Source organism: Ochotona princeps, chromosome 17, assembly GCF_030435755.1.
Source record: "Ochotona princeps isolate mOchPri1 chromosome 17, mOchPri1.hap1, whole genome shotgun sequence".
NCBI classification, from domain to species: domain Eukaryota; kingdom Metazoa; phylum Chordata; class Mammalia; order Lagomorpha; family Ochotonidae; genus Ochotona; species Ochotona princeps.
The window spans coordinates 36,561,557-36,587,939 of NC_080848.1; the positions used below are offsets into that span (position 1 = coordinate 36,561,557).

The 26,383-nt window shown below is 59.9% G+C and overlaps 2 protein-coding genes across 8 annotated transcripts; one reads left to right on the plus strand and one right to left on the minus strand.

The window, feature by feature from the left end:
- The first annotated feature begins 1,205 nt into the window (after positions 1 to 1,205).
- On the plus strand, positions 1,206 to 17,995 carry ANKRD13B (ankyrin repeat domain 13B). Of its 2 annotated transcripts, none has more exons than XM_058675698.1 (15): positions 1,206 to 1,325; positions 11,868 to 12,003; positions 12,081 to 12,205; positions 12,291 to 12,336; positions 12,923 to 13,066; positions 13,157 to 13,346; positions 13,423 to 13,489; positions 14,253 to 14,334; positions 15,024 to 15,088; positions 15,316 to 15,446; positions 15,563 to 15,720; positions 15,831 to 15,983; positions 16,073 to 16,236; positions 16,315 to 16,391; positions 16,515 to 17,995. In XM_058675698.1, exons 1-15 carry the CDS (start codon positions 1,212 to 1,214, stop codon positions 16,975 to 16,977), a joined length of 2,115 nt encoding a protein of 704 aa, XP_058531681.1. In that variant the 5' UTR covers positions 1,206 to 1,211; the 3' UTR covers positions 16,978 to 17,995. The 2 variants fall into 2 exon arrangements, with proteins under 2 accessions (XP_058531681.1, XP_004593992.1); XM_004593935.3 differs by having other exon boundaries at positions 16,594 to 17,995.
- A 4-nt stretch (positions 17,996 to 17,999) lies between these two features.
- Positions 18,000 to 25,797, minus strand: CORO6 (coronin 6). Of its 6 annotated transcripts, none has more exons than XM_058675700.1 (12): positions 25,605 to 25,793; positions 24,222 to 24,482; positions 22,551 to 22,673; positions 21,987 to 22,116; positions 21,700 to 21,881; positions 21,108 to 21,227; positions 20,575 to 20,694; positions 20,007 to 20,111; positions 19,772 to 19,917; positions 19,419 to 19,476; positions 19,061 to 19,291; positions 18,000 to 18,966 (listed from the first exon to the last, which is right to left on the minus strand). In XM_058675700.1, the coding sequence occupies exons 2-12, from the start codon at positions 24,417 to 24,419 to the stop codon at positions 18,844 to 18,846; spliced, it is 1,536 nt and encodes a 511-aa protein (XP_058531683.1). In that variant the 5' UTR covers positions 24,420 to 24,482; positions 25,605 to 25,793; the 3' UTR covers positions 18,000 to 18,843. The 6 variants fall into 6 exon arrangements, 5 of the variants coding, with proteins under 5 accessions (XP_058531683.1, XP_058531682.1, XP_004593989.1 ...); XM_058675699.1 differs by having other exon boundaries at positions 18,000 to 18,969; XR_009246909.1 differs by having other exon boundaries at positions 18,833 to 18,969; positions 19,061 to 19,287; positions 25,605 to 25,797.
- Positions 25,798 to 26,383: the final 586 nt, after the last annotated feature.

Genomic DNA, 26,383 nt, shown 5'->3' on the forward strand with positions numbered 1-26,383 from the left:
TTTCCCGTCGCTGCGAGGAGGGGGTGCCTGGGTCGAGCAGTCATTCCCGGCGGCCCCAGAAAGGCCAGTTCCGCTCTGACCACGCCCTGTGCAGGGGCCACTCTGGGCGACCTCTGCGTCCTGGGGTGACTCGGGCAGCTGGCATGTTCTGGAGCCAGGGATGACGAGGGTGCAGCTGCCACCTGCTGGCTCCTCCGCCCCACCTCACCCTGGTCCTGGCAGAGGACCGTGTGTGGAGGGGGCGGGGGCTGGACTCTGCTGGCCGTCGGGACATCCTCTGTTTCCTGCCTTGTGTGGACATCGAGCTGAAGGCAGGTGGAGGAGACGCCTAAGCCCTGGCGGCTACATGCCCCGCACACATTCCCAGGGGTCCCCAGCAGTCACCCCCCTGCCGCCAATCTGGTAGTCCAGCTCGGTTACCAAGACCGCAACCCTGACCCCATCCCCATTCCCACCCCCACCCACCTGCACGCTCCAGCAAGGCCTAGAGCCCCTTGCCTCCCCGGCACAGAGAAAAATGCCAGCAAGGGGCGATGCGCCCCAGCCCACTCGAGTTAGGGCACTGTCTTCGTTTTGGCCAGGTCGGATCCCCTGCTCACCCTTCCCACGGGATAGGGGGTCGGTGCGGGACCTTCTCCAGCCACCTGCCACCGTCAGTGCCACGAGGCGAACTACAAGCCCCATGATGCCACGGGGCCGAGCTATAAGCAGCCCTGCCGGGGACATTCGGGGATCCCCCCTCCTCTCCCCTGCATCCCCGCGTCCCTCGCTGGCCGCTCGGGCTGAGGGCCGGGCTATGCGGCTGCGGGGAGCCGGGGGCTGCGGGCGCACGTCCCTGCCGCGGCGTCCCCGGGGCCCGCACCCCGTGCGCCCCCGCTGCGGGTGCCTGCTCCCTCCGCCGAGCCGAGTCTTTGTGTGCGGGGGTGTGGGAGGCGAGGCGCGACTCCGCGCCGCGCCGCCGAGTGCCCGCTCCCTCCCCGGGCGGGTGGGGGCCTCTCCGCGCCGCCCGCCGCCTCGCGAGGACGCCCGCCGCCCGCGCCGCCCGCACCGCGCCGGGCGCGCCGCCCCCGCCCGCCGCCGCTCGCACATGCCCGAGCTGCAGCCCTGCGAGCAGCCAGCGCCCGCCGCCCGCCCCGCGGCCCCGGGCCCCGGCACCGGCGCGGTCCCTGCTCCCGGGCCGGGCGCGGCGGCCCCGGCATGAGGAGCGGGCGATGATCCCCGCCAACGCCTCAGCCAGGAAGGGGCCCGAGGGCAAGTACCCGCTGCACTACCTCGTGTGGCACAACCGCCACCGCGAGCTGGAGAAGGAGGTCCGCGCCGGCCAGGTAGGAGCGCCGTCGAGGCGCAGGGCCCCAGCAGCCCGGCACGCCCGTCCGGCAGAGGGACGGGGCGCGGCGTGGGCCATCCCGCCTCTCCTGGCGAGTTTGCGGCGCTTCTTTGTTTGCAGCCGCGGCTTTTGTGTTTGTTGACAGGGAGAGGGTGATGGGTGACGCCCCTGCCCGCTCCCTCCGGCCGATCCTGGCGCCCCGCACGTGGTCCAGACCCTCCCGGGGTCGGGCGTGGGGCCGCTGTGCCCCTCCTGGGTCCCGGGCTTTGAGCGCTGCGGGGAGAGCAGCGGTTCGGAGCGTGTTGGGGGTGGTGGGAGGGTCCGCCCCGCTCCGTGGAGCAGTGACTCCTCCCGGGTGAGTGTGTGGAGGTGGGCCAGGTCCGCGTAGGGAGGGGGCCGGTGGGTTGGGGCGCAGGGACCAGGCTGTGGGACACTCCCAGGCACCATGGCCCCACCCAGTGCCCTTCCCCTTCGTGGTTTCCTTAGCTTAGCGTTCCTGTGACCCAAGACCCCAGGTTGGGCTCGGGAGCAAGAGAGGAGAGTGACCCTCTCTCCGGGAGTCCCCGCAAGCCCTTGTCCAGGTGCTGAAAGGCGCTCTCCTGCCCTCTGGTGCTGGTGCCCGGCTTCTGGGCGCCCGGGAAGGCGGAGAGGGGGTGGACAGGGCAGGGCAGGGCAGGGGAGAGCGTCGGCTGCCAGCAGCACTGAGCTTCTGCAGAGTGAGTCCTCTGGTTCTGGCTGCTGGGCAGTGGACACCCGTGGTTCAACCAGCTTTAGGCTGAGCAGTGGCCTCCAAGCAGAGGGAAGGGGTTGGATCTCTTGGCCATCTTTCAGGACAAAGGCAAGCTCAGGTCACACAGGGAGTTTTTGACTCTGTCCTGGGCACCCAGACCACAAGTAGAGAGCAGGGAAGACAGCTGTCCCCAGCCTGTCCTCACTCTCAGCCCCAGCCGGTCCAGGGGGAGACCTCCAGGCTTGGGCTGGAAGTGGGAAGCTCAGGCACCCTGCGACAGGCAGCTGTACAACCCCAAGGGATGTGTGGGGCAGAGGGCAGGGCAGTAGGCTGTGTTTCTGAGGCTCATTTCCAGGTCCCCAGGCTGGGTGGCCTCATACTGGGGTGAGTTGAGACCAGCAAGCAGCCGGGTTTACTTGGCTGTTCCCCTCCTTCCCACCTCTGCCAATTTGGGGGCTTCCTGGGCTGACTCTGTTTACCCCCTCGTAAAGGAGATGACTTCTGACCCGAGTACCCAAGATAGAAAAGCAAGACACCGGTCTTTGCCCTGGGGGAGATAGCATGTGTATCCCAAGGTTACAGAGTGAGGAGCTGGGTGCTGAGACCCACACCCAGGCTGGCCTCCTGGCTGCTCTCTGCTCCTCCCCGGAGGGCAAGAGGCGAATCCCTGAGTGAGGTTACAGCTGCTGGGGGTTAGGTCTCACCTGCCAGCAACATCCCAAAGGTCCCAGCATTCTCAGGGTGGAGTCGGCATCTCCAGGGTGCCTCCAGGCCACTGCTGGGTCCTAGACGAGGGAGCTGCTTTTCCTGCAGACAGTGGAGAGGCACAAGCACCCTGGATGCCCACATGGCCTATCGCCCGGGCTGCTCTGCCGGGAGGCCTGAAGGCAGCAGCCATCTTGTTGGGGTGAGGTGGGGCTGGGGAACAGGAGTGGCTGCAGGTGGGGACAGCTGGGAGCTGCTGGGTGTGCCCATTTCCCCTGTCCTAGGCCGCCCCCCAAACCAGGGCCCAGGCTCACCCCCTCCCCGCCCAGCTGTGACAGCACCAACTCCTTGAACTGAAAATGGTTTGCCTACCTTCCATCCAAGCCAGGGGACTATAGGGCCCCAGTGGAAGTCAGCTCCCAGTCCCTCGCAGGGGGCGCTGAGGGGAAAGCCAGGCTATGCTCCAGCCCCAGGACAGACACCTGCACCCTAGTCCTCAGGACCTCAGGGTCTGCTTCCTGCAGAGGGTGACCTCAGGGGAGGCAACTCCCTGACAAAGCCCCTGGCATCCCAGCAGGGAGGCCCTGGCCTCTGATCCTGCTGGCACTGGCTGCCACCGAGGCAGGCAGGCTTTCCTCAGACATGCCGAGACCGGGTCTCCTGTGCTCGACAGAGCTGCCTCTGCTGCATGCCATGAGGCCCTCCCGTGGGCAGGCTTGGCAATGCCGACTGACCGAGGAGGGGGCATGCACAGCAGCCTGCTTGGTCAGCAAGCTTGGTCAGCTCCCCTGCCTCCCAGCTTCGCTGAGGGAGGAGGCCCGGAGTGGTTTGAAGTGTGTGTGGGGGGTCAGTGCAGCTGGTGCCCTGCTTCCTGCTGTGTTGCATTCCCTGCCAGGTTAGAAGAGGCAGGAGTTGTAGCCTTTGGATGTGCCAGTTCCCCCTTGCCTGGCATGGCTGTGAGGTTGGCACAGACATCTGGGCATGACTCTGGAGTGGCCAGTCCCTGGGGTTATTGTGAGTGTGGGAGGAGGGTGAGGGCATAGCTCCTGTGCGGACAGCAGGCGTCTAAGGGGGCCAGACCATGCCCCTCGGGAAGCATTTGCTTTCCTCCTGGGGCTGCTGCTGCCATGGTCCTCCTTCCTGCTCTCCCTGCTCATCCTTCTGACCTAGAGGCAGGAGAGGTGGGGCCCCGGATGCTCAGGCAGCTGCTGTCCTGCTGAAGGTGCAGGTTGGGTCCAGGACCTTGCGAGGCAGCCGTGAGCTCTCCCTCTCCCAAAGCGGATAGTCCTGGGTGTGGAACGTCACCACAGTTGGTACGGTAGGAGGCTCAGGAAAGAGAGCCACAAACCCCAGGAACCAAAAATCAATGTGTTCTGGAAGGAGTGGGAGGGGCTGCAGAGGACATGACAGAAGGGGCCTCAGAGTCAGCAGGTGCTGCCCCCAACGACTGGTGTAGCTGCTCACCCACTAGCATCATCTCCCCCTCAACATGAGGAAGTGTGCCCCCCCACCTGCACACCTGTCCCTACACCCCAGTCAGGTGACACAGCTCAGACACCAGGACCAAACCAGACTCCTGGGGGTTTGGGGGAAGAGGCAAGGAAAGCACCCAGAGGCGTGGTGGGTGAGTCCCTGGGGATACTCTGGGCCCAGTGCCCCTCTGCAGCACCCATGTCTAGCCCGCACACTTGGTGTGTGCTTTTTAACACTGCGCTTCACAACAGGATTCTGCTAATGCTACTGGAGTTAGGAAGACGCCCTGTTCTGGCATGGGGGTGTGAGGGCAGAAGTGGGGGTGTGCAAATTAGACACCTGCAGAGCCGGAGGGCAGCATGTGCGTGCACACAGAGAGGTGTGCATGCATGTGTGGGGGTTGGCAGAGGCAGGTGTGAGCGCACCCTGTGGTGTTCATGGCATGTGTGCACCTGCCTTCCTGGAGAGCCTCAGCTCTGACCCCGCCAGGTTCTGCCAGGGTGAGAAGTCTCTGTTCTCTCAGTGGGGAGGACTGGGTATTGGGTTTCACCCCTTTTCATTCCAGCAATTAAATAGCTGTAGGCCTTTGCTGAGGAGATGAATGAATTCTTCCACCTGGGCCTAGGGCAAGGTGCCACCTGCTCAGCAGGCCCCGTTTTGGCCAGGTGAGGAGAACAGCTTTGGGGCCTGGCTGGGGTCCACATCTGCCCCAAAACACTGGTGCCCGAGGAGGACTGGCAAGGGGAGAGTGGGTGTGGGGAGGGATGCCATGCTTGGCAGTGGTGCCAGCTTCCCTCTGGGGCCTGGAGCTGAGGCACCTGTCGGGGCTGGGGGAGGGTGTTGCGGGCAGCATCTGGGGCCCTGGGCAGGGCACCCCGCCAGCTCCCTGAGGTCTTGTTAGCAGCACAGAAGCATCTGGGACACAGCGTGGCAACTTGGCTACATAGAGCCTGAGTTACCACCAGTTTAGGGGTTGTGGGGCCTCCACCACTCCCACCTTGGGGCTGGGGACCTCACTCAGACTGGGTTTCTGGGGACCAAGGGGAGCTGAAGCCATGGCAGGCAGAGTGTTCACAGTGCTGGCCGCACTCCGCATGTGGGAAGTTGGGGCAGTCAAGCAGCAGGAGTGCCTTTACCCCGACATTTCCAGGTCACAGCTCTGGGGCTGGCAGGGGTCAGGCCACTTTTGTTTGAGGCTCTCAGTACATTTAAAAGTGAAGACATGCAATGGAGAGTCATGAAAGTTATGTAAACAATTTTTAATGCCTTAATTTTGATGAAGGTGTTCACACCTGTGTTGTTAAATATTTATTGGGAGAAGGTGCCTGGTGACAGTGGCGTGTGTCGCTGCATGGCTCCCCACCTGTGACTGCAGTACCACTGCCATTCCAGACGACACAGCCGGCTTGTCACCACTACACCTTCTGACCTCCCCATGCTGCCCTCACATCCCCCAGTACAGGCGGCCCAGCTTGTAGACCGAGAGGTGATGGTTAGACACCAGGTGTGTGCAGGGTTGGGGGGGCGTGTCGAGGCGAGCAGCAGGACAGGTGGCTTTCCGAGAAGGGGGGCGGGGGATGGCGGTGAGAAAGACCACGAGCAAAAGGCCCTGTTGGGAGAACTAGGGCAGCAGAAGGGCCGGGGGTGAGTGGCAGCTGTCAGCTCCGTGCTCCTCGAAACAGATTCTGTCTGAGGACATGGGGTGGGGGCGGGGGTGCAGGTGAAGTCTGACGTGAGGCTGAAGGCTTTGTGGCTCGCTAGATGCGGTGGCCCTCGGACTGCTGGCCACAGCACACTGAGACAGCGAACCACTGAAGTCCAACAGCACCGCACCGCCGCTGTCCGCCGGTGGGAGGCGCAGGTGAGCGCGGGAGGCCCTTCCTCAGAACCCGAGCCAGAGCTACGTGAGGGAGGCCCACTGGCTTCCCACCCCTCCACTGGCTTTTATCAGCAAGTCATTTTCACGGAACGAATCACCCCCCAGCGAGACCTGACCCACTCTCGTCAGAGGCTGGGGCCCCAGTGACGCAGTCAGCTTCCACTAGGCCCACATCTGGTAAAGACCCAACAGTCCTTAACATTATGGTGCTTGAGGCTTCCAAGAGAAGTCCAGGCCACGTGGCTTTACGCTGAATGGGGATGGGGGTGGGTGGGGAGTGGCAGACCTGAGTGACATTTCTCAGGGTGCATTTAGCTGTCATGGGTGATGGGGAGAATAGTCAGCAGATGGGAAGAGCAGGGAGAGGGCGTGGCCGTGACCGGGATGGCAGCGTGCCAATGGAGAGGGCTGTGGGTCCACTTGGAAGGCAGCCTCTGGAAGGCTGATGTGTTAGATGAGGAGGCTGAGGCAGAGAGGAGAGAACGTGGGTGCCAGAGCATTTTCTTTTCTCTTTACGTGGAAGTGCAGTAAGGTGAGGAGGAAGTGCCTACTGTGATGGTAGAACTGGGGCAGGGGCAGCTGTCCAGGGCAGTGAAAGAGGCCACTGTGGGAGTGAAGGAGAGAGGAGAGAGCGCAAACTCTAGGAGGACAGGAGGGCCCTTTTTATCTTACAAATTCAATGATCTTTTTGTATTTTCCTGAACACTCAAGTTGCTGTCCCCCCACACACACACACATATACAGTTTTTGTTTTTTTTAAATTCCCTGTGCTGACAGTTTGAGTTTGTCCTTAATCCTTTCTTTGTGTTGGAATTTCCTTCCTCTTGGAAGCTGTCTTCCGGGGCCCACTCCTCTTTGGCTGGTGGGGCAAATACAAGAGTGGGCATGTGGAGCTTACTGGTGCATTGGTGTATCTGGAAGCATTCTGACCTCTCATGGAAGCACCCCCTAATGCGTATTCAGAGTCTTTGGGGCCTTAAGGTCCTCCAAAAAAATAATTCTCCCCCTCCTGCTTGGGTGGGGCAGTGGTGGGATGCAAGGTAGGGAGGGAACTGGGGTCTCACTGGTCACCCCCAAACCCCATCCATGGCAGAGGCCAGTGTCTCCATTTAATCAATTGGTCAAAGATCCAGGGGCTTTTGAATTGTAGCTGGCTCCTTGCCTTTGTTTGGAGACTCATCCCACCTTTGCCGACCCCCTGCCCACAGCTCCTGCCTCTTTTGGGGGTGCTGGGGCTCCCTCCATGACTGCTCAGGCTCTGGCTTCCTCTGCCAGTCCCCACTCCCAGAATCGCTTGTAAAGACTCAGCCACTTTCCGTGTTCTGAGGACGTGTTGGGATTTCTCATCTGCTGACATTTCTTCTCTTTATTCTTGCAGGTTTTAAATATTTTACTGACATTCTTATACTTATGAATTTAACATTTTTGGCACTCTTCATGCCTTTGTATAGATCCAGGTTTCCATCTGGTATCATTTTCTTTCTACCTGAATAACTCCTCTTAACATTTCATGCACATCTTTTGGTGAGACATTCTCTAAGCTTTGGTTTATCTGCAGATGTCTTTATTTCCCTTTCATTATGTGAAGAATATTTTCACTGGAGATAGAATTTTAAATTGGAAGTTTTTTCCCCCCCTCTCCCCAAGCACTTTAAATATTTAATTACATCGTCTTCTGGCTTGCATAGTTTCCGAGGAGATGTAGAGTTTCCTGTGTTGGTCTCCCTCTAGTTTTCAGGTTTTGATTATAATGGATTTTGGTGCAGTATTCGTGTGTTTCTTTGTTGGAGTTCGCTGAGTTTCTTGGGTCTGAGTTCTGTGGTTTGTATTAGTTTCCACAACAAATTGTCACACGTTGAATAGAGTAAAACAACAAAGTCTTGTGGTGGGCATTTGGCATAGTGGTTAAAAATGCTTCATGGGGTGGGTGGTGGCGGCAGCACTGCGGTGTAGGAAGTAAAGCCACCACCTGCAATTTTAGTATCCTATCCCATGGGCATGGGCTGCAGTGGTTACTCCACTTCCTGTCCAGCTCCCTGTACAATGTGTATAGGAGAGCAGTGAGGATGACCCAAGTGCTCGGGTCCCTGCATCTACATGAGAGACCTGCCTAGAACGAGATCCTGCCTTCTGGCTTTGGACCGGCCCAGATCCAGCCACGATGGTCACCTGAGGAGTGAACCATTGGATGGAAGATCCCTCTGTCTCTTTGAAATAAAGAGTTGTTGGGATGTGAGAAGAACACATAAGTGTCCTAGTTCTCTGCCATTCGCGTCCTGTTGTCTGGCAGTCCAGCTCCGCACATTAGAACTCTTGACAGTGTCCCACCGACTACTGGGGCTCTGACTTCCCAGCATCCCCCACCACGCCCTGCTCCTGTGCTCCAGTTTGTATAGTTTCATTGCCTTGTCTTCAAAGTCAGTGAATGTTTTATTCTGTTTAATCTGCTGCCAATTCCACCCTGTGAACTTTGCATTTCAGACACTGAGCTTGTTGTCTTTGGGTGGCCCTTTTCGTCCCTGAGAAGCACCGTGTTTATGTTTTTCTTTAAGCCACCCATCGTCTTTAACACTCCCGAGTCTGTTTTCTTCTGATTAGGGGTCATGCTTTCCTGCTTCTGGGTATGTCTCATAGTTTCTAACTGCATGTTGGGCATTATAAATGTTACGATGAATTTTGTGGTCTTCCTTTAAAGAGGATTAGGCTTTGTTCTGGCAGTTAATTAACTTGATCCTTTTGAGACTCATTTTTTTAAAGATCTTATTATTTATTTTTATTGGAAAGGCGGATATACAGAGAGGAGGAGAGACAGAGAGGAAGAACTTCCATCCGATGGTTCACTCCCCAAGCGGCCACAATGGCTGGAACTGAGCCAATCCGAAGCCAGGATCCAGGAGCCTCTTCTAGGTTTCCCACGCAGGTGCAGGGTCCCAAGGCTTTGGGCCGTCCTCCACTGCCTTCCCAGGCCACAAGCAGGGAGCTGGATGGGAGGTGGGGCCGCTGTGACTATTAGTGGCGCCCATATGGGAACCCAGCACCTGCAAGGTGAGGACTTTAACCACTACACCATCGCGCTGGGTCCTTGAGACTCATTTTTAATCCCTATGGTGGGTCTAGGTGAGCCTTTTCCTTTACTTTTTTATAGGTGAATCTTTTCTCTAGGGACAGTTCAGCCTAATGCTAAGGTCTAACCCATCTGGAATCTCTATTGAAGACACTGGGTGATCAACTTGAGCAGGTTGGAACTTGAATGTTTCCCTGCCCTTGGTGGGCTCTGAAAATTGATCACTCTATCGCTCCCTTTTGTCTGGTTGTTGAGTTCCAGTATACTCAAATGAAGGTTAGTACTCAACAGAGTCTCAGAGGGGCACTGATGCACAGATCTACAGTGTATTATTATACATTATATATGTGTGTGTGTGTGCATATATATAAATGAGTGAAAGGCAGATCTACAGAGAGAAGGAGAGACAGAAAGATCTTCCATCCTCTGGTTTACTCCCCAGATGGCCACAATGGCCGGAGCCAAGGCATTCCAAAGCCAAGACCAGGAGCCTCTTCCGGGTCTCCCACGCAGGTATAGGGTCCCAAGGCTTTGGGCCATCCTCCACTGCCTTCCCAGGCCACAAGCAGGGAGCTAGATGGGAAGTGGAGCAGCCAAGAAATGAACTGGCACCCTTATGGGATTCTGGCACTTGTAGGCAGTGGATCATCCTATTGAGCCATTGCTCCAGTCCCCTACAGTACAGTTTTAAAAACAGTTCTGTATAAGTTAAAGGCAGAGAGGCAGCTGCTGCTAGGCCAGGCTAAAGCCAGGAGCCTGGAGCTCCACAAAGGTCTCCATGTGGGTGGTAGGGACTCAGATATGTGAGCCATCACCTGCTGCCTCTTAAGGTGTGCATTAGCACGAAGCTGGAATCAGAAGTCGCACCAGGAGTTAATGGTGGTGCCAGTGGGCTAAAGTGCCTCTTGTGAAGCTGGTATCTCACACTGAGTGCTGGTTCAAATTCTAGCTCTGCAGAGCCCCCTCCAACTCCCTGCTCATGTACCTGGCAAGGCAGCAAAAGACGACCCAAGTATTTTCAGCCCTGCCATCCTGTGGGAAGCCCAGATGAAGTTCCTGGCTTCAGCCTGGCCCAGCCCCAGCAGGGGTGACCATTTTGGAAGTGAACTAGTAGCAAGTGGAAGATCTCTCTCTCCTCCCCCAGCCCCTGCTGTGTGTGTAGCCCTACCTTTCAAATGAATACATCTTTTTTTAAAAAGATTTATTTTTATTGGAAAGTCAGATATACAGAGAGAAGGAGAGATAGAGAAGATCTTCCATCTGCTGGTTCACTCCCCAAGCAGCCACAATGGCTGGAGCTGCGCTGATCTGAATCCAGGAGCCAGGAGCCTCTTCCAGGTCTCCCATGTGGGTGCAGGGTCCCAAGGCTTTGGGCCATCCTCGGCTGCTTTCTCGGGCTACAAGCAGGGAGCTAGATGGGAAGTGAGGCCACCGGGATTAGAACCAGCGCCCATTTAGGATCCTGGCACATGCAAGGCGAAGACTTTAGCCAGTATGCTATCGCACTGGGCAATCAAATGAATAAATCTTTGAAAAGGAAAAGACTATGGGCCTGTGTTGTGATGCACTGGGCTAAGCCACCAAATGTGATGTCAGCATCCCATCCGGGTGCTGGTGGAATCCACTGGCCCACTTCCAGTCCAGCTCTCGGTTACATGTGTCTGCAAAAGCAGCAGCAGATGAACTGAGTGGTGGGGCTCCTGCCACACAGATGGGACACCTGGATGGAGTGACTAGCTCCTGGCTTAACCTGAAATGCAGCCATTTCAGGGGTAAATCAGCAGATGGAAGATCTCTATTTTTCATTCTCTCCTACCTAACTGCCTTTTAGATAAATACAATAAAAAAAAAAAGGCTTATGCCCAGGCACTCCAGTGTAGGACACGGCATCTCAAGTGGCGTCGTAGCCGCTGTGCACTGGTCCTGCCCTGCAGGCTGTTTTTGCTCATTCTTTCCCACAACTCGTCCTGACAGCTTCTTATCTCAGCCCCACTAAACTGGCTCTGTCTCCTCAACCCACTGAGACTACCACATGGTGCTGGCGACTGCCCCCCTTGATGTGCCATCTGGAATGTTCTTTCAGGTAGAAATCCAGGGATACCCCAGGGGTTACCTTGTTTCTTTCCCTTAGAGTTCAGTGATCACGCATGGTTCTGGGCTTCTTGTTGCCTAAAAACAGTCATTTCATCTACATCCGTTCAGTGTAGATAACTAGAAGTCCAAGACTCTCAAGATAATCATTTATATGCAACACCTACCTATATGCTTTTGTCATACAACACAAGTCTCACACAACAGAAAAAGAGATATGGGGTTTATCCAGAATACTGATGCACAGGTGAAGGACATGGACTGGCAGTTGTAGCAGGAACCTGTTCTTTGGTGTAGCCCTGTGACTGCTGGCAGGGGTCATGTCAGTCACCTGGAGTCTGGAAGCCACAGGAGAGGTTGAGCTTCATACACCAGCCTGACCACCAGCCTTGCCAGTTGAGGACAGAACCTCCCTGGGCCATGGAGGAGGGAACACGCCTGGACAGACAGGGAAGTCGCTCTGCCCCAGCCATGGCTTCCATGCTTCTGGTCCCAGCTTAGCGCCATTGTCACTGCCCTGTGAAGGAGGGGAATCGGGGCAACATGAGGTGGCTGCCTGTCTCTGGAGTGATCTGAGCTGCATCTTCCATTTTTCCAGGTGGACATTGAGCAGCTGGACCCCCGGGGCCGGACTCCCCTGCACCTGGCCACCACATTGGGACACCTCGAGTGTGCCCGTGTGCTCCTGGCACACGGCGCGGACGTGGGCAGGGAGAATCGCAGTGGCTGGACTGGTGGGTACCCTGCATCATGGAATCACCTGGGGCTGGTCGAGGGGTCCTGCCCTCTGACACTGCCTCCCTTCCCGCAGTGCTGCAGGAGGCCGTGAGCACCCGGGACCTGGAGCTGGTGCAGCTGGTGCTGCGGTACAGGGACTACCAGCGGGTGGTGAAGCGGCTGGCAGGAATTCCCGTGCTCCTGGAGAAGCTGCGCAAGGTCAGGCCCAGCCTGCCTGCCTCCTGAGGCAGCCTTGACCTCAAGGTCCAGCCCAGGCTCAGCTAGTGTCCTTTGTGTTCTCCAGGCCCAGGACTTCTACGTGGAGATGAAGTGGGAGTTCACCAGTTGGGGTAAGAGGAAATGGACGGGGCCTTGCTGGGTGCCCTGCCACCCCAAGACTGGGCACTCACTGCTTCCCCGCCAGGAGCCTTCCAGGCGGTCGCTCCCCACACAGAGCCTTCTCATCTTTAAGCTCCCAGCTCAGTGCCCACTGCTCTGCCAGTTGCCCTGGGTACTGTCTCGATTCCATGATTATGTTCTTGTTTGCTTGGTGATTTATTACCCATAGCCCCCTGGCTAGAAGGTCAGGTCCGAGAAGGCAGGAATCCTGTCTTGTCCAATTCCCAGTGACTGGGATAGTGCTGGGTATGCAGGAGTGCGCAACAAAGTTTTGTTAGCAGAATGTGTGAAAGACCGAATGAATGAAGTAACACATGCACCAAGTGGCCCTCAGGACACCTGGCCCTGACCTCAGGTGGCACATGTCTAAGTGAACGCGGTCTACACTGGTGTTTGGAGGGTGAACCACAGACTGCTCTCCCACTAGTTCCCGCTCCCTTTCCTGGCCACACCACTGCCTTCAAGCCCCAGACCTCGAGCCCTGGGCTGGGTAGGCCAGGCAAATAGAAGCTGCCTCTGACCTCTGCTTCCATCCAGTGCCCCTGGTGTCCAAGATCTGCCCAAGCGACACCTACAAAGTATGGAAGAGCGGGCAGAACTTGAGGGTAGACACTACCCTCCTGGGCTTTGACCACATGACCTGGCAGCGAGGGAACCGCAGCTTCGTCTTCAGGGGCCAAGGTCAGGCCTGCAGGAGGTGGGGCAGGCTGGGGAGGACAGGAGACAGCCCCACACCATCCCTGACGTCATGTGCTATTCTTCGGCTGGCAGATTCGAGTGCTGTGGTCATGGAGATTGACCATGACCGCCGGGTGGTATACACAGAGACTCTGGCACTGGCCGGGCAGGACCGGGAGCTGCTGCTGGCGGCCTCCCAGCCCACCGAGGAGCAGGTGTTGAGCCGGCTCACTGCACCTGTAGTCACCACACAGCTTGACACTAAGAACATTTCCTTTGAGAGGTGAGTGGGCCTGACTGCCAGCCTTGAGCCAGCTGGGTGGGGTGCCCGCCTCACCTTAACTGCCCTGCTTCCCCAGGAACAAGACGGGCATCCTGGGCTGGCGCAGTGAGAAAACCGAGATGGTGAACGGGTATGAAGCCAAGGTGAGGCACCAGCTCCTGGGTGCCAGACCCAGCCACCCTCTTGCCCACAGCAAGCTGGGCAGGGGCTTCTGACCAGCCCGGCCTGGCCTTGGCAGAACAGAAGGGACATCAGACTCACAGCTGACCCGTGAAGATGGCATCTGCTGAGCCCTTATCATATTTGCATTCAAGGCACTGTTCTGCTATTTTAGATGCAGGCATGGACAGATGACACACATGGGCATGCCCACTCACTTGTCCCGGATGTCACTGTCTGGCAAGGTGTTGTTCTTCTCACAGATGCTTAGGGAGCCCTTTCCATGGTGTCCCGTTTGATCTCCACAACCCCACCAAGGAGAGATTATGCGTCCATTTTATGGGGAGGAAGTGGAAGCTTGCACGAGGTGGCCCAGTTGGAAGCGGGTGAGGTGTGGTATGACATGAATTGACTCCAGAGCCAGGCCCTTACCCTGGAGGCTGTGTCAATCCCTCAGGGACTCCTGTATCAGTCACACGTGGTGCCACAGATGATCTCACTGTGGTGGCCAGGTGCTTGCATGGCGCCTCCCCAGGAAGCCTGCTGCACTTCTGCAGGCTGGGTTAAGGGCTGTGCGGCCCTTCCGGGGCCTGGATCACAGAGTTATAACTGCCAATAAGTGAACAGATGAAAGAGACAGGAGCTACGAGCTCCTGCAGGGCCCCGTACAGCAGGGTGTGTTCAGAATAGCCATGGGGACAGGCAGCGGTGGTGCTGTCTCTGAGCCCTCCCCTCATCTGACCCCAGGTGTACGGGGCATCCAACGTGGAGCTCATCACTCGCACTCGGACAGAGCATCTTTCAGAACAGCACAAGGGCAAGGTCAAAGGTAATGAGGCAGAGCAGACGGCGGGTGTGGGGGATGGAGGAGCGTTGCAGGACTGGACAAGCAGCTCCCACTTCAACACCTCTGTCAGGTTTACTCAGGGAAACTGACTTCAAGTGCTGAGTCCTAACGGTTGGTGGCAGCTGCCTAGAGTCTTGCTGAAAAGACTGTAGGAGCCACAGGTGCCTGCTGATGTCTGCCCTGGAGTTGGGAGAGGAAAAAGGGCAGTTCTGCCACTGACTGGCCATTCTAGTCTAATGGGACACACCCTAGATACAAAGTCAGGGAACTGCGATGGACTGTGTGTGCCCCTTGAATACCACCTCTGGCCATCACTGACCTGTCTGAAGTAGGAAGATGTCATTTCCGAGGGGGAACAAACTATCATTGGTATGTGAGGGACTTGAAGGGAAATACACATCTGATATCATGCATCCTCCTGAAGCGCTGACCAAGAGCAGGTGCCTCCAACCTGGAGAGTGACACCCCAGAAAGTTTCTCCTGAGCCACTGTCATTCTGATAATCGTACTTGGGCCTGCGGTGTGGGTGAACATACTGGCACCTTAGGAACCACTCACCAGGTCACAGGAGCCCTCTCGTCAGCAGGGTCCCAGCTGTGTGTGTGTGTGTGTGTGTGTGTGTGTTGGGGAGGGTGCCCTGCAAGCTCTCTGAGATACCACATTTCTTGCAGGCTGCAAGACACCTCTACAGTCCTTTCTGGGAATTGCTGAGCAGCATGGAGGTCCCCAGAATGGAGTGAGTGTGTGCCAGGGGTGCCCCTTGAGGAGAGTGGTGGGGGTGTGGCTTAGCAGGAGGCTTGGGAGGTGTCCTGCTTAGCATGGCCAATGCAGACATCCTTTCCCCAACACCCAAGGCCGTGTCTGCCCCGCACTGGCATGGGGGCCAGCCTGGAGGCTCAGCGGCACCAGATGGCTGACCTGGCCTCACGCCCCCTCCCCCCCCCCCCCCCCCGTGTGGTGCAGACCCTGATCACTCAGACTCTGAGCCAAGCCAACCCCACTGCCATCACCGCGGAAGAATACTTCAACCCCAACTTTGAGCTTGGCAACCGTGACATGGGCCGCCCCATGGAACTGACCACCAAGACACAGAAGTGAGGCCCTTTGGTCCTGCTGGGGAGGGTGGGTGGGCAAGGGCCGGGCTCCAGGAATGCTGGGAGGCCACGGCTTCCTGCAGTGGCCCTCACCCCTTGGGATCTGGGGGGAGCAGGTTCAAGGCCAAGCTGTGGCTGTGTGAGGAGCATCCCCTGTCCCTGTGTGAGCAGGTGGCCCCCATCATCGACCTCATGGCCGTCAGCAACGCGCTTTTCGCCAAGCTCCGGGATTTCATCACGCTCCGCCTGCCCCCCGGCTTCCCTGTCAAGATTGGTGAGACCCCCAACGCATTTTCACCTTTTGGGAGGTCAGCTGAGGTAAGGGGGCGGGGCTGAGGTGTGAGGCAGGCTGAGGTTGGCACCCAACCGTGTCCCTCTCCTTAGAAATCCCGATCTTCCACATCCTCAATGCTCGCATCACCTTCGGGAATCTCAATGGCTGCGACGAGCCCGTGCCCTCGGTGCGAGGCAGCCCCAGCAGCGAGACGCCCTCCCCCGGCAGCGACTCCTCCAGCGTCAGCAGCTCCAGCTCCAGCAGTGAGCGCCCTCGCCCCCTTGCCAACTCGCTGCTGCCACCCATCAGGCCCTTCCCAGCTCCCTGCCTGACCCCCACCCTGCGTTCCCAGCCTCGTGTCGCGGCTGTGAGATCTCCCCCGCGCTGTTCGAGGCCCCACGCGGCTACAGCGTGCTGGGCGGCCAGCGGGAGGCGGCACCCCGCGACGAAGACGACGACCTGCTACAGTTTGCCATCCAGCAGAGCCTGCTAGAGGCGGGCAGTGAGTACGATCAGGTGTGTCCCCGCGGCCGCGATGGGCCTCGGTCGCCCCCGCCGCCACCACTGACCCCAGCCCTCTCTCCCTCCTTCCAGGTCACCATCTGGGAGGCGCTGACGAACAGCAAGCCCGGCACCCACCCCATGTCCTACGAGGGCCGCCGACAGGACAGGTCAGTGCCTCCCCCAGCCCGCAGAGCCTGGGCGACGCTGCCCGCAACGTGGCAGCTGGGGACGCGACCCAGGCCGCCTGGCGTTGCGACTCACCGGACAGAAGGCCGGGGCTGTGGTCCCAGAGGCCCCTCAGGCCGCGGCTGCTCTTGCGGGGGGCGGCGCGCGGCAGCTCCCCGACGGACGCGGCTCCCTCGCCCGCAGGAGCGCCCCGCCCACGCCGCAGCGTCAGCCCGCGCCCTCGGCCGCGGCGTCGGGGCCCAGCCCTCGGCCCAGCCCCGGCCCGCGCGCGCACGTGTTCCGGAGCTACGACGAGCAGCTGCGGCTGGCGATGGAGCTGTCGGCGCAGGAGCAGGAGGAGCGGCGGCGGCGTGCGCGCCAGGAGGAAGAGGAGCTGGAGCGCATCCTGAGGCTCTCGCTGACCGAGCAGTAGCGCCCCTTGCCGCGACCCTCGCGCCCACCCACCTCCCGCGGAGACACTCCCGGGCCGCGCACCTGCAGGGCGGTCGGCTGGAGACGAGCCACGGCCTCGAGGCGGAGCTGCGCGCCGGGCCGAGACCAGGACAGGCTAGCGTGGGCGCGGGCTGACTTCCCAGGCCAGGGCCCTGGAGGCAGCAGTCACCTGGCTTTGTTGTACCTTGACTCCTAAGCGGCTCCCCGGGGCTCGGATCTGCCTGAGCGAGGAGCCAGGCAGGCCCAACGGGGAGACGAAGCCTTTGAGGAGCCTTGTCCCGTTCCCTTGCTCCTTTCTGCTCACCGACCCAACTCCAGGACACTGCCCCTGAAGCCTTTGCATCACTGTCCTTCCCACCCCACCCCCCTCCCTGGGAGGCAGCTGAGTTCCCCGCGTGCTGTCGCTGCTTTGTCCCAGACACAAACCAGCACGTCTAGGGTCAGCCCCTCCCCCCACCCCGGCATTTCAGCGTCAAGTGCACTTAGCGGGGTGCCCGGCTCCTCCAGCCCCCACACCCGTCCTGGGTCTCAGGGTGGTCCCAGCTTCTCCTTGGGCAGCCAGAAGTTGGAGTGCTCATCGCCAAGGCACGTTATTTTTGTTGTTTTGTTTTTTTTCCTTTGTGACACAGGGAGCTTGTCCAAGGCAGCCCTCCTGGCCTGGGTAAGGCCTGACTCCCTTATGGTGCCTTGGAGAGTGGGGGGGAGGGAAGCACCTGGAGCTGGGGGCAAGCACTAGATCCGACACTAGACTGAATGCAAAGGGGTCGCCCAGGGCCCTGGCACCACCATCTACCCCTTCCCACCAGCTGCTGCTAGCCCTCTGTGGTTGTGTGTCCCACCTGCCCCCACCAGGGGCCCGTCTAAAGCCCTTCATCCAATGGTGCTAACCCCAGGCTCTTCCCTTGCCCCACCTCACTAACTCCCCAGCCCCCAGAGAAGCACAGACCCCGCGGGGGGCAGGGGCCACTGCACACCCTCATCCAGGGCCTCTTGGACTGGCCTTCCCGGCTCAGCCACCGAGGCTTGGAGAGGACACAACAGAAGGGGACCGAAGAAAAGAATGACAAAGAGAAGCTGTTCTTCCCACCCCTCTCCCTGATGCCAGGGGCACCAGACTGATTGTGAGGCACAAATAAAAGAGGCTTCAAATGGGGGAGTGCTTTTCTGGGGGCTTTACTGGGGAGGCAGCACCTGCTGTGTGCCGGGGGTGGGGGAAGTGGGGAAGGGCTCCGGGTATAAGGGACTGTGAGGGCAGGGCAGGATCCCATGTGCCAAGTGCCCCCAAGACACTGGCAGGAGCTATGGCTCTCAGCCCATCCTTCCTCCCCACCCCCATGCGGAGGCCCAAGTGAACACTTAGCCATGGACTTCATTCAGTAGGTCTTGTTCTGATAGTCAAGGCCAAAGCAGAGAGCCGGGGCATACTTCGGGGGTGAACCTGCTCACCCTTGCCAGTTCTCCAGAGAGTTCTTTGGCAGGGATTGCCCATTCCACTGCCAACGGATCGGAAGAGAACCCCCTGGGACAGCCCCTGGGGTGTAGCATCCACAAATCACAGGTTGTGTCTGCGTACGCAGAACTGGGGTGCCCCTGTCCGGGTAACCACTCATTTAGTTGTGAGGATCAAAGGAGCTGATGAGGCAAAGCCCTGTAACTCTGCCCAGTCTGAAGGGGCGGGGAACCTGATGAACTGCCACTCCCTTTGAGGTCAGGCCCAAGCTCCCCCAAATCTCCCAAGCGTAGCGCTAATACTAAACACTTTCCTGGCTTTCTGCACGTGACACCAAAGGGGGATACCACCGCGCCCTGCAGCACCATTGGTGAGGCCCCGTGACCCATGGGCAGCCTAGGCCAGCTCTCGCGAGTCCCGGACCAAATGTGCAGCCCAGAGCAAGTCAGACGTGGAGGTTGCTCGCCTCCATCCCGCCAGGGAGGCGGTGTTCCGCCCACCCCGGCCCCAGCTAAAGGAGGCAGGCTTTGGAGTCCAGGGCGGGCGCGGGGCTAGTCCGTGCCGTCCACCAGCTCGCACAGCATGTTCTCCAGCGCCGTGATGCGCTGCTCCTGTGCCTGCACCCGCTCACGGAGGGCCTTGATCTCCTCCAGCAGCGTCTCCAGAGTGTGCTGCTGCTAGGGCACCCAGACACAAAGGTCCAGGTTAAACCATGGGCAGTGGGGACACGCATGGGCTGGGACTGGGTGGAGTGAGGTTGGGTCTTACCGCCAAGGGGGTGTCACTGGCCGACTGGCTGCGGCGGGGGCCGGCGGGCGGGCGCACGTCCAGGATGTTGCGCTTGCTGACCCTGAGCTCGCGGTGCTTGGGAGGCACGTAGCCATCCCTTAGCGAAATGAGCACGGGCTCCGCGTCCTGGCCTGACAGCCATTCGTCTGCTTCCAGCGCCGGCTCCGGGCCCGGGGTGTCCGGATAGAGATCATCTTGGAACAGGTCTGACTGCGGGGGTGGGGTGAGGGAAAGGATGTGTGTGGGAGGGCAGGAGGATGTGTGTGAGTGGAGGCACCGGCCGGCCAAGCCCCCTGTTGCCTCGAAGTCCCACCCAGCTTCCTTCTCTGACCCTCACCTTGCGGGGCACTGTCATGATGATGGGTTCGCATTTTCTCTCATGCAGCTTGTAGAACCTGTAAGAGAGCAGGGGTTTGGCACCGCCGAGGCGGTGTGATGGAGGGGTTGGAGCCCAACCCTTGCTGAGCTTCCACTGTGCACACTGCGGGTCTGGGGTGTCCACCATCCTTACACAGTGCAGAGACCAAAGCTCCGAGAACCACAGGCCACTGAACATGGCACGGGACGCACCTGCTTGACCCCTCGCTTCCCTTCTTTAAAGCCTGGCAGGGGCAGGGGAGGGGGTCAGCCGCAGCGGCCAAGCCCCGACAGGAGGCAGGGACGGAAGCATGCAGGGGCCGAGCTCCCGACCTGGCAATCTCGCACTTGCTGACGTCCAGGCCCCGCTTGGGCATGAAACCCATGCCTCGCTGCGGCTCTTTGCTGCTGAACGTGTTCAGGTAGTGCACAAAAGGTGGCTCCTCCGTAATCTCAAAGTAGCGAATGCTGCTGTCGCCCTGCAAACCCATCTGGTTCAGAGGTGCACCTGCGCGGGGCCCTCTGTACTTCCACCCCGCCTTCCGGTTCTTTCCGCTGTCTCAGTCACCTTGCCACACAGGTAGACGATGCTGGAGTCAGGATCGTAGAACGGCAGGAGGACCCCGTTGCTTGTGTCCATCTCCTGTAGTGCCACGGGCTCTTCGAAGTTGTTCTGCCCAAGCACAGGGTAGGTGGGTGGGCGGGATCAGCCTTGCCCCGCCCTCCCGTGCTAGCTCGGAACCCCCAGGAGCCTCTTCAGATTTTCTACCCTCCCCAAGCCCCATGCACATCCAAAGACAGCTCTGATCTCCAGAGCAGCAGCCCCCTCCCCTGGGCATGACTCCTCCTCTCCCGCGCACTTGTACCCCCAGTGCCGCTGCATGCAGTCACAGCAAACCACCCCCAGGGACTCGGCATCACCAGGCGGGGGCGCCAGCGTGGGGCTTCTTCAGGCGATGCGGCAAAAACTGGGCAGAGGGGTGAGTGGAGGGGTGGGGGTGGCAGGCGCTGCAGAGGGGACAGCAGCCTCCAACCCTGTCCAGGTGGGCAGGCCCTGCGGGAGGGGGGCGCCTGGCCCCTCCCCCGTGATGCCAGTCCCCGGGGCACACCCCCCCACAAGCCTCCAGCTGTGTTACCGGGTCCCACAGGCCCAGCTCTCGCTGGCTCATGCGGGTGAAGCCCGTGGTGAAGATATGGCCCTGGCGCGTGAAGACGGCCCGCATGGGCCTCATCCCCTCGTGGGCCGCAAACCTCTCCTGGGGGTAGGGGGAAGACACGGAGGGGCATCACTGGACTGCCTGCCCTAGGGGGCCATGGAGGGCGGAGCAACCAGCTGGATGGCTCAGATGTGGGTGGCAGAGGAAGAGACACAGAAGGGGCCTGAGAACTCAACTTCCAAGCGGCGTGAGGGACCCCGGGGTTTGCAGAGCCGCTGGGACTGGAGAGGGCAAGATGTGCGCAGTTCTCAGCTGATCCCAAGCCCTTAAGCGCCCAAGAGCTGAGGGGATGTCTGTTGGTTCCCGGTGTCAGCGCGAAGCTTTTCCCGGAACGCAAGCTCTCCGCCCTGCTCGGGGTCTCTCGGGCGCGGGCCGCCGCCCCGGAGAGCGCGCCCCTGGCCGACACGGTGAAGGAACGAGCGACCGAGCGCGCCCGGCGCGGCCTGGCCTACCGGGTCCCACAACGCGAGTTGCCGCTCACTCATCCTGCTGAAGCCGGTGCTGAGCAACTTGCCGTCTGCGGTGAAGACGGCCCGCAGCGGGCGGGCGCCCTCGTGAGGCCGGGCTCGCTCCTGCTCGCAGGGTTAGTGGGTTAGAGCACCCGCCCGCCCCGCCGGCGCTCGACGCGCGTGCTCCACGCACACATGCATGCGCCACGCGCCCCAGGGTTACACTGGAGCTGCTGAGGCCGGACCCCCCACCCGTGCCCCGCCCTCGCTCTCCCAGGTTGCCCCCGCGCCCTGCTTCGCCTTGCAGAAGGGGTGGGGCTGGGGCCCCAGGCCCTGGAAGGTGGGTTGCCCCTGCTGTCTGGCGCAGAGAGAGGGCCCGGAGCTCAGGTTTCATGCTGGCTCTGCTGGGAGGATGGAGTTTCCAGCTGGTCCCCTCCTCCATCCCAAAGTGAGGGGGCTTCCTCTAAGCTCCTGGGATGCTGGGGAGGGGAAGGGGAGCAGGGTGGAGGGCTGCAGGTTGCTCATCTCGTTAAGGGCAGTAAGCAGCTGGTCACTGGGCAGGGGCTGCTGGTGGGGGGCTGGGCCAGGAACTCACCGCCACCACTTGGCCCTTCCGCGGGTCGATGATGCGCAGGGTCTTGTCCTTGCAGGTGGTGGCTAGGAGGCTGCCGTTGCTGTTCCAGCACACGCTGTGGATGACGTCGGGGTGCATGTCGTCCAGGCTCAGGAGCACCTCGCCCGTGCCCACATTCCAGATGATGATCACGTTGTCACCACCTTCCCAGACAGGGCAAGACACGGTCCTCACCTGGGGCCTGGCTTTGCTCTCACTCTCCCATTAACCTAACACAGCGGGGCTGACTCCTCCCAGGGCCCCCAGACCTGCGCTGAGCAGGACATTCCTGGCTGTAGGGTGCCAGGACAGAATGCCCACGCGCTTGGAGTGGCCCTCCAGCGTGATAACAGGTTCCGTGATGTTGCGCACCGGGGTGTAGTCTGGGATCTGCCACACCTGGGTGTGAGGAAAGGCACAGGGTAGGCTGGGTCAGCAGTCCCTGTCCTGCCACTCCCCTCCCTTCCCTTCACCTTGCAGATTCCCTTGAACCTAAGGGTAAAAGGTCTGGAGTCTAAGCTTGCCCAGGCCACAAACAGCTGCAAGCCAGAAGGGGGCGCTGCTAGTGCTCCCAGAGATCTCTTCATTTACCCCAGTAAGGAGACTTCAGACCAATGCCCCCTGTTCTTCCGGCCCCAAGTTGTCCATGGCTATAATTAGCACTAAGCAGTGCATCCTGGGAGGGAGTGGGCACATGCCTAAAAATAGCCAGGAGCCAGGCAGGGCAGGGCAGGGCTCTGGGACTCAGCACCCCCTCCCACCTTCCCTAGCCCAGGTGATGCTGCCCTCCCTGCTTCCCAACCCCAGCCCTGAAGGGTCTGCCAAGGTCCTACCATGATGGTGGTGTCATCTGAGGCACTGGCAATGACGTTGTCATTGTGTGGGCACCAATCGATGTCCAGCACAGGAGCAGTGTGCCCAGTGACCAGTGGGTAGTTCTTATCCACTCGTCCTGTCTGAAGAGATTGGAAAGGAAGGTGAGGGGCACTTTGTGTGTGTGTGTGTTTGGGAGTGGTGTGTGTGTGTGTGTGTGTTTGGGAGTGGTGTGTGTGTGTGTGGGAGTGGTGTGTGTGTGTGTATGTGTTTGGGAGTGGTGTGTGTGTTTGGGAGTGGTGTGTGTGTGTATGTGTTTGGGAGTGGTTTCTGTGTGTGTGAGAGTGGTGTGTGTGTGTTTGGGAGTGGTTTCTGTGTGTGTGTGAGTGGTGTGTGTGTGTGTTTGGGAGTGGTGTGTGTGTGTTTGGGAGTGGTGTGTGTGTGTGTGTTTGGCAGTGGGGTGCGTGAGCAGCAGATGTATCATGACTCAATGCTTGATCTATTTTTCTCTGCAGGCTCCTCTCTGCACCTCTAACCTCATCCTGTTTCCTGAAGTTGGCTGAAGGCACACTGAACTGAAATGATTTACTATTAGGGGATGTTACAGAGGGAAGATGACTTCGCTGAGGACACTCAGCAAGACACTGGTGGGGGAGCGCCTGGAGCCCTCAGTCTGGTGTTCATCTGAAGGCAGTTCCCAAGCCTCTCTTTCCAGCTGCAGAGACTGGGGAAGCTCCCAGTGGAAAAGGTCAAGGTGAGATGCCCAACAGCACTTCCCCAGCCATACCCTTAGCATACGACTTCACCTTGGAACCACAGCAGTGGGTAATCCTGGCACCTGGGCTCCCCGAACTGGAGCTGGAGACCCACCTATTTTTGGTCTTCACGGGCTGCTTGTGAAGGTTTGGGGCCAGCTGCACTGGCACTGGCCCAGCCTCACTAGCGGTGGACAGCTGTGGCTGGGTGGCACTAAGATGGTAGTTATACAGGCAGAGGAGGCAGCTCCAGCTGAAATTTGAGCCCGGGGTACGGTGTCCCTGGATGGTGTCTGCATTATCTGCAGTGACTCACCACCTATTGTCAGGCCTCCCTGACCCTATCACCTGTGGGCCTCCCCTAACAAGGTGTAGGGGTCAGAATCTGGGTTAAGGTCATGCCTTACAGTGGCCCTCCTGGGGAGGAAGATGGCCAAGGGGTTTGAGATTTCTCAGCAAAGGTGGCAAGCACTGCCTGGCACCCCATCCCCAAAGCACGTGGGCCTCTGGCTTTGGGTGTGATGTTTCCCTGGAGCAGTATGGCAGCGCAAAGACTAATTGTGTAGAGTGGGATTCCCACTCCCCAGTGTGCTGTTTTGGGGTGTGAGGTGACTGGGTGGTTATCCTGGGCTGGGGAGGGGGGTGTGGCACTGGGAGGGACTGAGCTCCACTGCAGCCCAGCCATCTCTGTCATTCAACTCTCCCTAACTGGGGACACTGCACACACAGGTGGATGGACTGGGTGCTGGCATCTGAGGTATTGCTGTTTTGGATGGGGTGAGGGAGTGCCCCAATAGTCCCCGAGGGCTTGGGGGACAAAGAACAGCCAATGCACACAAACTGGCCTTTGGAGGAATGGAACACAGAGGAACACAGACGGCAGTGGTAGTCCCCAGGGGGCCCAGACGGTGCCCTCCCCCTTGCTTCCTTCCTCACCTTGGCCAGGGGCAGCACAATGAAGGCACCCCCACCTCCAGCCTCCACGATAATGGCCAGGAACTTGGGGTTGACGGCACAGAAGGAGCTGTCCCACGTGACCTTGGACACACGTATGTCTTCGTAGGCCTGGTCGGCCTTTGCTGCCTGCCCAAACACATGGCGGAACTTACTCTGCCGAACCACGCGCCGGCTCATGGCTGGGGACGGAGGTGGGAGACTTCAAAGCCCAGAGGTGTTTTTGGTCCTTAGTCCAGGGAGCTGCAGCAGGAGGACGAAGAAGAGGGAAGGAGGAGGACAGCAGGACGAGTGGGTGTGAGGGACTACCCAGGGAAGTCTGGTGCAGCCCTGGGAGCTTTCTTCCTGGCAGTCCAAGCAGGGGGCAGTTCTTTGCCACCTGTGAGGCGCTAGGACTGGGGGTCTGACTTCTCCTTAGAGATTTAGGGAGTTCTGTGGACACTAAGGAGCTGAAAGCTTCCTGGAAGCTGTAATGTTCTGGAGGAAGAACCTCCATGTCAGGTGGGCTGTCACCTTCTGCTTCGAACAAGCATCACTTCCTGGAAGTTGTTGCATCTCCAACAAGCATCTGGAGGCTCTGGCCACCGGCTCTAGGCTGGCGGCCAGAAATGGGGTGAGGCATCTCCCCCTACCCCACTGTTCCCAACAAGCAGTTCTGCCTTTTTCTAAAAAAAAAAAAAAAAAAAAAAAAAAAATCTGACCACTGCCATGAGTCCTTCCTGCTACTGTTTTCATCACTTCTCGTCTGTGCTGTGGGGGGCCGCGATGGGGGAAGGGGTTTCTCTCTTGCTTCTACTTTTCCCAACACTGGCTTCTGCCTTGAGGCCCTAACCTTGGCCTCCTGGTTTCTGCCTACCAGTATCTCCTCTGGCTTCTCAGCCCCAGCGGAGGGGGGCCTGTTCCCTGCTAAACTCTCTTGGGGATGGGGTCCACGACCTCCAAGGCCAGGGCCAGAACGGGAGGCACTCTCCCGCAACCGTGGCCTGCTGCGCCGCGGCTGTCTTCCCCAGAAGACATACCCGGTGCTCCCAAAGGGGCACGGGCTCCTGCCCCTCCCCGGCCCCGGGCATCCCTGTGCCCTTCAAGTTGCTTCTGCGGCCCCAGCTTGAGGCCCGGCCTCCCCGCACCCCTCCGACCTCCTGCCCCTAGCATTGCGTTCCTGCGGGACAAGGTGTCTGCGCTGCGGCCGCTGTCCGGCCAAATATAGCCACCAAGTCCGCCCTGCCCCGGGACCGAATTTGGCTGCGGGGGGAGGGGGCGCAGACCTCTGCCCGCTCCAGGAGACCCGGCGCGCTCAGCTGGCTGCGGCGGTGGCTGCGGTGGGGGTGGGCTGCTTGGGGAGAGGGAAGGGAAGGGAAGGTGTACCTGGTCCTGAGCGGGCCGAGGGGGCGCTCACGCAGCGACTCCTTCGCCGGGGGACCGCGGTGCGCTGCGGGGCCGAGGAAGGCGTCCGGGCACCGGGGCTGCCTCTCCGGGTGCCCGCGGCGTCGGGCTGCGCGCTCCGGCCGCTGCCTGCGGTTCTTCGGGGCCCCGCGCCGCTGCAGTCCCAGCTGCCGCTGCCATCAACCTGAGGGGGCGGGCCCGGGGCGGGGCCGCGGCTGTCCCGCCCTCTCCGGCGGCGGGAAAGCCGAGCGTCTCCGGGCGCGAGGCGGCCTGCCTTCGCGGAGCCTCTGTCCGAAGGGCGCCCGTGCGCGGGGTGCGCGCCCTCCGGCCCGGCTCGGCGCCCCTCAGGCAGGCTCGGGAAGGCCCAGGTTCCCGGAGAGGGGAGGACGGCCGTGCCACTTCAGGTGGTTTTCCGCGGTTTTCGCTTCAGACATTCGCTTCCAGCTGAACCCGGCCGGCGACGTCTCTTCTGTCGAATGAGCGTCTGACTGGCCCAGGGCCGCGGCCCGGGTGCTTGCCTGGGAAATGTGGCTTAGTTGCAGGAGTCACCTGGGCGAGCGCGGAGAGCGCAGAGCGCTGGCATAGCGTCAGGCCTGTTTTGCCTTCAGAGACGATCGAACGTTCCTTTGCTCCCCACCCCCGTCCCGCCTCTCAGCATCAGGATCAGAGGGAAGAGGCTGGTACAAGGCTTCGGCCACGTTTTAGGGGTCAGAGCAGCCAGCTCAGAAGACCATTCATTGCTAACTAGACTCCCATGGTGT

Bases quoted from the DNA above. Each gene is read 5' to 3' on its own strand.
- CORO6 (XM_058675699.1), bottom strand. From the start codon at position 24,419: ATGAGCCGGCGCGTGGTTCGGCAGAGTAAGTTCCGCCATGTGTTTGGG. The intron at 21,882-21,986 runs GTCTGGGGGCCC...CTGTCTGGGAAG, and splicing joins GAATGTCCTGCTCAGCGCAG to GTGGTGACAACGTGATCATC. The intron at 21,228-21,699 runs GTGAGTTCCTGG...CCCTGCGAGCAG, and splicing joins GGAAGGGCCAAGTGGTGGCG to GAGCGAGCCCGGCCTCACGA.
- ANKRD13B (XM_058675698.1), top strand. From the start codon at position 1,212: ATGATCCCCGCCAACGCCTCAGCCAGGAAGGGGCCCGAGGGCAAGTAC. The intron at 12,337-12,922 runs GTAAGAGGAAAT...GCTTCCATCCAG, and splicing joins GTGGGAGTTCACCAGTTGGG to TGCCCCTGGTGTCCAAGATC. The intron at 15,447-15,562 runs GTGAGGCCCTTT...TGGGGGGAGCAG, and splicing joins CTGACCACCAAGACACAGAA to GTTCAAGGCCAAGCTGTGGC.